At 33.6% G+C, this 9080-nt stretch overlaps 1 protein-coding gene across 3 annotated transcripts; it reads left to right on the top strand.

The window, feature by feature from the left end:
- Positions 1–123: 123 nt before the first annotated feature.
- LOC9304625 (nardilysin-like) lies at positions 124–3527 on the top strand. 3 transcript variants are annotated; one of them, XM_021019866.1, is made up of 7 exons: positions 124–488; positions 572–645; positions 745–963; positions 1035–1525; positions 1607–1778; positions 1866–2021; positions 2102–3527. In XM_021019866.1, the coding sequence occupies exons 2-7, from the start codon at positions 600–602 to the stop codon at positions 2668–2670; spliced, it is 1653 nt and encodes a 550-aa protein (XP_020875525.1). In that variant the 5' UTR covers positions 124–488; positions 572–599; the 3' UTR covers positions 2671–3527. The 3 variants fall into 3 exon arrangements, with proteins under 3 accessions (XP_020875525.1, XP_020875526.1, XP_020875524.1); XM_021019867.1 differs by lacking the exons at positions 124–488; positions 572–645 and having other exon boundaries at positions 652–963; positions 1035–1259; positions 1344–1525; XM_021019865.1 differs by lacking the exons at positions 124–488; positions 572–645 and having other exon boundaries at positions 652–963.
- The last annotated feature ends 5553 nt before the right edge of the window (positions 3528–9080 follow it).

Here is a 9080-nt window from a genome sequence, read left to right as displayed (position 1 = left end):
GTGTGCACTCAGACATGGATTACCCAAAGAGAAGTAGATCTTCTGATGACGATTCTGATGACGATTTCAAGAGACAAAGAATAGCTGATCCCGGTAGACCTAGCAAATCTTTCACCCTGGAGAATGGGCTTAAGGTCTATGTATTTAGCTGCGGCGAAGACGTAGATGACTCATCGGCTTCGATGACTGTTCGAGTCGGTTCCTTCGCAGATCCTCCCGAGATTCCAGGGCTCGCGCATGTAATCGAACACATGCTTTTTCGCGTTGTAATCGAACGCATGTAATCGAACGCATGTAATCGAACACATTCAATGATTTAAATGTTGTTCTTAATCTCGTTGTTTTTTCTAAATTTCATTTCACTTTATATTGCAGCTACAAGATTATCTGGCTAAGTATGATGGCAATACTAATGCCCATACTGAATTTGATCATACAACATTCAGCTTTGAAGTCGATACAGAACACTTTCATGATGCTCTTGATAGGTAGGTTTTTTTTTTGTCAGTTCAATTAATTCAACCCTCCTGTAAGTATGTATATTTTCTCACCAGAAATATTTGTGTGTCAGGTTTTCCCACCTTTTCATCAATCCTCTCATGGAAACAGAGAGGTTGGAACATGAGATCGATATCATAGATTCTGGTACCAATACTCTACAAACCGTATTCAATCAATTAATCCAAATGCGACGAATATGTCCGAGTTATATACTTTGTTTTTTGTTTTTGTTTTTGGCTTCAGAATTTCTCTTGATCAAGTACAGTGATGCTGATCGACTTGATCAAATCCTCGCTCACACATCTTATGAGGATCATCCCTTCAAATGTTTTTCTTGGGGCAACAGAGTTACTCTCACCAAAGTTCCCCTTGCTTCTCTCCGAAAATCAGCATTGGACTTTTTCAATACTCATTATCGAGCTTCTTCAATGATCCTTGTGATTGTCCTAGGATCAGGATCAGGTAATGATGCTTTTTTTTTTTTCCAAGTATCTTCTTGATTTTGATCTAAACTTTGTCTATCTCAATTGCAGGCGACGTAGATAAAATTCAGTCTTCGGTGACTGAATTTTTTAGGGATATTCCTAAAGGAATATCTCCATATACACCAGAAATCAGCCGACCATGGGACTCGGGTAAAACTTATTTCCTTCAATCTGTTGAGAATAATCAGAGAGTGATGATTACTTGGAGAATTCCTCGGGAATCCCATCAACAAAACAAGGCCGCAAAATATGTTATGCAACTATTCTCCGAAGGTAAAGAAATATTTTTTATGGTTTGGGAGTTGATTATTTTGGTAGGTTTTGAACCAGTCAAGGTGTTCGTTTCTTTTTTTGCAGAGAGAGAAGGATCCTTGCCCTTCTTTTTGAAGGAAAAAGGATGGATTTGGTCGTTGAAGGTTTATACTGGTGGAAAAAACGGTTTTTCAGCTGATGATGAAGACCCCTCAGCTTACTCTTCCACCTCTTTTGGGCAACTGTTTATACTGGTGTTAGAACTCACCAACGAAGGTTTGGAACAGGTATACTCTTAAGCCCCTGTTTATTATGTATGTACATATGTTATTTCTTCCTCATCATTATTTTCTTTTGTTAAATGACAGGAATATGTACTCATTAATCATGTATACGAGTATCTCGGTTTTCTTAGCCTGAACACTCTTCCTCCATATCTCATGAAAGAACAAAAGGATTTACAAGATATGAGATTCCGTTTTCTACACAGTGATGGCCAGTTGATTGATTCTTTACTTGGGTTTGCTGATCGTCTGTCAGGTTTGATACATTATAATTGATATACTTCATAATGAACTCTATTTGTTAATATATGTTCCATTTAACTGTTTAAATGGTTTTGAACAGCTTACATACTCTGGTGTGATGCTAATCATGCTTTGAGTCAATGTTTTTCTGATCCTACATGTGATCATAGTGAGATCGATTTCTTTCTAAAAAAACATTTTACTCCTGCGAATATGAGGATCTATTGGCTTGTAAAGACATTACCGGAAAAAGAAGGTATAATTTTTCTGAATGCTATATATTTCCACAATATTTCTGAATGCTATATATGTGTATTTGTTTTCTTCTATTTTCAGTTTGTCAAGATGAACCATGGTTTGGAACCTCTTACATGGAAAAGGAAATTCCCGAATCTTGTATCAAGGATTGGGTGGGTCTCAGAAATTTTTTTCCGAAGGGAAGTCGCTTTTCTTTCCCTTCTGAAAACTTGTTTATGCTATCAAATGAGAATCTGTTGGGTAGTGATGATGAGGAGCTGCGTCCATCAAATGAGAATCTGTTGGGTAGTGATGATGAGGAGCTGCATCCATCAAATGAGAATCTGTTGGGTAGTGATGATGAGGAGCTGCATGAGGGCGTTGAGATGGAGTTGCATGACTCTAGCGAAGATGGAGATAGTGATGGCATTGACAACACGATTAAGATTACGAAGAATATCTTCTATGTCTCTGGTAATAGCTCCATTGGGTTAAATATAACCCGACCCAATAAATTTTTTTGTGAAAGAATTTTAAAAACGGGTCGGATATCCGATATACCCGGAAGTATTTTTACCCACCCGTCGCCAAAGTGTTGCAAAAATACTAGTATAGATAATCAAAAGCCACTAATTTGTAACATCTTAAATGTTTGGGTCAAATATTAAAAATTTCGAAACATGAAGGACTACTAAATGATTAATAGAAACAATATAAGTAACATGTTGATTAATCTGAGAAGAAGAAGAAGACGGCGAAGAGAATCCAAACAACGACGGAGCTGAAGCGAAAACCTCTGAACGGATATTATAGAGGTAAACAATCTGCTGGGATTCTTCCGCCGGGAGATCTTTCATCGGCGTAGAGAAATGCCGATCATCATCATCTTCACTATTACTGCTTCGATGGAGATTTGGCTCCGAAAAACTTCGATTAGTGGGCTTTTGACTATGTCAGACACAAGTATCAACTCATCTCGACCGTTGATCTCTTCCAATACATGATATTTAAAATAAAACTAACTGTTATATATCTTTTTTTATTTCGGTATATACAGTTAAACTAAGATATCAAATTAATTCTTAATTTTAATAACTTACATAATTTAAAGATCCACATAAAAAGAATTACGTTTAAATGTAAAATATGAGTTGTTAGATGACGATGGAGAGAGCCAAGAAGAGGACGATAATGATAACCAAAAAATGAGATTAGATATAACAATTAAGAAGATGAGGTAGACCAATATTAATTGAAAACCTACTACAATTAAGAAGATGAGAGTGCTCCAAAGTTTAAAACGGCAATAATATATTATGAAAAAAATGACAACAACATCTTTTGAGTTCTAAAGACGAATGAGTGTTGTAGATTTCCAGAATTTTGTTTGGAAAATATTAGTATTCTATTTTCCCCGCTCCCGAAGTATTAGGGGGTGTTATTGGTTTATGATTTCAAAAGATTTTTAGTGACTTAAAGAGTCATGTAGAATATGTTGTTATTCAATCAAGATTTTTTAAAAGTATGTTAAAGTTTTGTATTATTCATTTAAGATTTGTAAAAAGTAATGTAAAATCATCGTAAATTTGGGGTTATTAGATTCATACTCTTATAAAGTCAGTAAAAATTTTGTGTTATTCAATTAAAACAAAAGAATCTCTGACTGTTAATGAATTAAATTATTATGTTATTGGTTCATGACTTTGTACACTTTTCTTCACAAAATAAAGTCATAGAAAGTCATGAAAAATATTATCAAAATAGAGAGATTGTTTGAGAAACTTTACAAGATTATGAAAAACTAATCAACAAGATTATAAAAAACTCTCTATCAATAGTTTAGAATCTTTTATTTATTGACTTTGTAGGATTTGATTGAAGTCATCAAAATTCCTTGGAAATTAGGAACCAATAACACCCCCTTAGTATTGATTTCATTTTGATGGCCAAGTCCAAACCATTCGAGCTTAACTATTTTCAAAATTTTGTAATTTTTTTTTGTTTATTAAATAAATTAATATAAACAAGAAAGTGTCGTCTGTCGTGGATCTAATAAGGATCAGAAGGAATCATCCGTTGTAGAATCGTCTATTTAACAGTTCTCATAATTTGCAGTAAATAATAAATCCAGACGTTAAAATTTTTTTTTTAGTATTTTATCCAAAATAAAAAGTGTGTGTTTAGTGGTAGTGGCTACGAGAAAAAAATTACCGGGGTCCAATTATATATTAAAAACCAATATTTATATCAAAATATATTTTTCACAGTAATTAATCTAAAGGTTTATTTTATGTCTATAGTAAATTTTTAATTATTATAAAAAGAACAGCTTATATATGTTAATAGATTGAGTTGTAGCTCAATAACAATAAGAAGAGTTCAAACAAATTAAATACTACAGAGCACAAGCATTACTTGTGTTGACAATAGATTAATGGGTTCACATTTAATTGCTCTAACAAAATGAACTACAAATAATTGTTCATATAGTTAAGTATCAAATTTAACCGGGGTCAGTTGCCCCGTATCCTACAACATGAGTCCGTCGGTGTTTAGTCTTGATGTGTTAGAGTGAATGGTATTTTAGATAAAGAATGCATTTTGAAAAAATGGCAACTATCATGATCGATATTGAATTTCTTATAATTGAGAAATTTTCACTTTAAAGAACAAAGAATCAAAGCGAAACACATGATATTTGTGAATTAGTTTTATGTGATTTTTTTTCTTTATCGTCCATGTATTCATTATAATTTGTTCCTTCTTTTATTTAAATTTTGATTATTCTCTTCGTACATCAAATTTATAAACATTTTTTGTACAATATATATTTTAATAGACTGATTACTTCTATTAAACATAATATAGTATTACTATATATAATTTCTTTGATGCTACTCTTTTCCAGTCCGATGTGTCATGATCTACTTATTTTTTTGGTTTTTTTTTTAAAACGTTTGCGATTAAAATATCTTAATCATCTGTCTTAGAGATTTATCAATTACTTTGGTCTTGCCTATTTGACCTTGTTCTACATCCTTTTAGATCAATGTTTATTTCCTTACCTATAAAATCAGTCCATATTTTCAATCGATGTTAACTTTATAGATTTTTTGGTTCTCTAGGAACCGTATTTGCTATGTGTTTAGGTGACAAACTCTTTACAGCTTCCAGTGAAAAGAGAAGAACTCTCAATTACAAAACAAAAACTCTGTCTCACTAGGGCCTTCATCTCATTCACTACGCAAATTTTCTTCGGATGGTGAGGATTATGTGTTTTTCTCAACAAGTGTCATGCCAAGTGTAATTCTCTACAATAACAAGATGCTGCAACACAAGACCTTGAACCTAACAAATATTATTGATGCATGTCCGTTTCAATGTGATTACATGAAAGATATGTAAGCTAACTTTTTCTTTCTTTGTTTCATATATGGGTAGTTTTTGGTAATATATTGGAATAATGGATATTCTTGGTTAATCTAATTATGATTTGAATGTTTAAATTGGATAGTGTTGTAGTTATTACGAACGATAGATTTGTATTTTGCACATTGGGAGATATTGCGCAATCTTGCAAGAGTATGATGGCATCATGTGTTAGACGGATATGTCACTATGAAGAAACACAATCATATGCCATCATTGTTGAAGAAAAGCAATTAATGAAAACACACCATATACTTCTACGCAAAGCGAATCTAACACATCGTCATCATTTAAGTTGGAGGAACATGAAGTTGGCCTATCAATAGTCAGTTCTCGGTTTGCTGATGCGAATCTCTCATACTATTGTGTTGGGACGTCACTCAATTTTCAAAGAGAAGATGATCTTATGTGATGATATATATGCCAACTCGAATCATAAAAGAATACATTGACAAATATATACATAAACATACTATATGTATATTGATCTATGTTGTAAGTTATACATTAATACAAAGAAGTGAAACCTATAGTTAGAAATTAGAGCTAAGACAAGTAAATATTATCTACAGCTCGAAGTGTAAAACATACATAGAACAATACTTGCTATTACTTCAACCGGTTTTGCTGTTCATTGAGCAAATACCAAGATGTTCTAATATAGTTTGATTTCGGTATACTAGTTGAACATCTATACTAATTTATATTTGATTGTAATGGCCATTTTGTATAAACATTCGCATAATGTTTATGTTGAGATCTGTCAAGTTACAAAGTCTTGCTCTGCTTAGTTCGATTGATTTCATTTTGATGGCCAAACCGTTCCATCTAAACTAGTTTAAATATATTGTCAATTTTGTTTTGCTTACTAAATAAATTAGCATTTAAACCCCAAAAAAAAAACACATATGTGTTTAGTGTTAGAGTGAATGATATTTTAGATAAATAATGCATTTTCAAAAGATGACAACTATATGCCATCAAACCAATATTTTTAATACATTTGCATCTTGATCGATATGAATTTCTTATAATTGAGAAATTTCACCTTAAAGAACTAGAATCAAAACGTAGCTTATGATATTTGTAAATTATATTTATGTGATTTTTTCTCCATTGTCAATGTATTTCATTACAATTTGTATCTTTTCGTTTTTTTGGTTTGATTTTTCTCTTGGTACATCAAATTTATAAACATCTTCTTATTTCATTATGTCCTATTATCTTTTTCAAATTTAGGATTTGCTTCTTATTTAAAATTAGGTTGCTAAAGATTTTATGAGACTGATTAGTTCTAAGATTGGACCATTTTTTTTTTTTCAATACAAAAATAAAGATTGGACCATTTAATTAAATATGGACAGCTAAATCTAAAATATATTTGCATCGCCAACTGCCAATCGTGTACTATCTTTGAACAGTGAGATTTAGAAAAAAATTTGTTTGTATGTACTCCTTTGCACAAAAGGTAAGCTACAAACTCTTATATGAAGGTTTTATTTAACTGTTTTAGAGTCCATATTAGGATATTTTGTTTAATTTCTTGTTTATTAAAGGTTAAATTATGTTGTAATTAGATATTGTCATTGTGTCAGAGATGGAGTGATGCAGCGGGATCGTGACTTGGAAGTCAAGAAAAGAACGTGTGTTTATTGGTTTTGGGCTTTATTATGGTGTTGGGCTTTAAGTGTTTTTTTATTGCTTTCGTCTTCTTCACTAGTCTAGGGTTTTTAGTTTCCAACTTCTTATTTAAGCGTTTATCATAAGTTATTAGACGGCAGCTTTTTTGAGAATATTAATAAAAGAGAGATTTATCTTCTTCCTTGTTCTTGATTCGATTAAATTCATCAGACAAGAAGCCTTGTGTAGATTTGATTAACTTCATCTCACGAGAAGCAGGTCCCAAGCGAGGATTTTAACAAATCCCTTGGTTGAGCTGATCTATCCGGTTCGTACGCTGCGCCAGGTTGGTATCAGAGCTTTGCTACGCTCCTTGTTTCAATGCCTAGACCCAAGAAAGTTGTGCCTCCTACGGAGATCGAGATTACGCGTCAAGCCATTGGAGATCTCCAAGCTCAAGTCCAGAATCTCACAGCAGCAATTCAAGCCATGAATATGCGGCCAGTGCTCCCAGCAGTTCATCAAGACCGTGAAGAAGTCATAGATGATGAAGCTGATTCAGATGTTGAAGATAATCCATTCGCTGGTGGTCGTGGGGGTCGTAATAACCGTCGCGTTGAAGCTGACTCTGATAAAGAGGAAGACGATGATCATGATGATCGATGGGAACGTGGTTTCAAGCTCGAAATTCCAGAGTTTCGTGGGAGTAACATTGCGGAAGAATTACTCGACTGGTTTGTGACGGTGGAAGAGATTCTTGAATTCAAACGAGTGCCACTTGATCGTTGTGTTCCTTTGATTGCGATTCGATTCTGTGATCGTGCAGCTGCTTGGTGGACTCAAAACAAGACGTCTCGTACTCGTCTTGGTAAGTCAAAGATTGTGACATGGGAAAAATTAAAGCGGGAGATGCGCAAAAATTTTCTTCCCTACAATTATGATCAATTGATGTTTCAGAGATTTCAGAATTTAAGACAAGGAAATCGTACGGTGGAAGATTATGCAACAGAGTTCTTCATGATGATTAATCGGGTGGATACACATGTCTCGGAGTTGCAGCTCGTCGCACGTTTTGTTGGCGGTCTTAGACAACAAATTCAACACACGCTTAACCTTTTCCAACCATTGACGATTTCTGAAGCACACCAACAAGCCCTCACAGTAGAACGACAGAGCCGTGGAGCTAATACCTTTTGGAGCAACATGAATGGACAAACAACGACTCGAACTGTACCCGCTTCAACAAGTCCTCTATTGAATGAAGCCACTGTTTCAACTCCAACAGTCCAGCCACACGATTCTTCATCTAATGGTGAGCTATCTAGAACTTCTCGTCCTTCAAATGTTTTGAAGTGTTTTTCTTGCGGTGAACCTGGCCATCGACAAGCATCATGTCCCACAAGAAATCGACGAGGTTTGCTTGCTGAAGAATTTCAAGCTGACTCTAAACCAGTTTTTGATGACGATGGAGATGAAGCAGAGTATGTAGTGGGCGATATTGGACCTCTACCGATAGTGGGCCAAGAAATCCTGAATGGAGATGTGGGCGGAGGCGAAATACATTGATTATTTTAATGATGTAAAAAAATATTGTTGTATTAGTATTTTGAAAATAATGCAAATTGATATAGATTTGAATCAATTTCAAATAGATCAATAATAGTATCAATCATTGTAATTGATATAATTTATATATTTTGTATCAATTATCAAATCAATAACTAATTTAGATTAATATCTCGTCTTTTTAAGCTTTTTAGTTTCGGTTATGTTTAGTTCATTTAATCTTCGAATTCGATCCTTTTTTCATGTATGCCAAGCAAGCTTCAATTTTCCATTCTCAGGTTCAACTTCTTCTTCTTGTGTATTATATCATCAGTAAACAAGATTTTTTTTTTAAATGTCCTAAATATAAAACAAAAAAAAAGACCATGAACACGAGATTTTGATTTCATTTGAGATTGGGGAGACGTTCAAAATTTTTGCGATTGGATATTTTATAAATTTTCGGAGAATTTAAATCAATTAA

This window comes from Arabidopsis lyrata (genome assembly GCF_000004255.2).
Source record: "Arabidopsis lyrata subsp. lyrata unplaced genomic scaffold ARALYscaffold_7, whole genome shotgun sequence".
Lineage (NCBI taxonomy): Eukaryota > Viridiplantae > Streptophyta > Magnoliopsida > Brassicales > Brassicaceae > Arabidopsis > Arabidopsis lyrata.
Note: the sequence above shows the minus strand (reverse complement) of the source record. Positions and strands in the feature narration are given on the sequence as shown.

Bases quoted from the DNA above. Each gene is read 5' to 3' on its own strand.
- LOC9304625 (XM_021019865.1), top strand. From the start codon at position 687: ATGCGACGAATATGTCCGAGTTATATACTTTGTTTTTTGTTTTTGTTT. The intron at 964-1,034 runs GTAATGATGCTT...TCTCAATTGCAG, and splicing joins TGTCCTAGGATCAGGATCAG to GCGACGTAGATAAAATTCAG. The intron at 2,022-2,101 runs GTATAATTTTTC...TTCTATTTTCAG, and splicing joins GACATTACCGGAAAAAGAAG to TTTGTCAAGATGAACCATGG.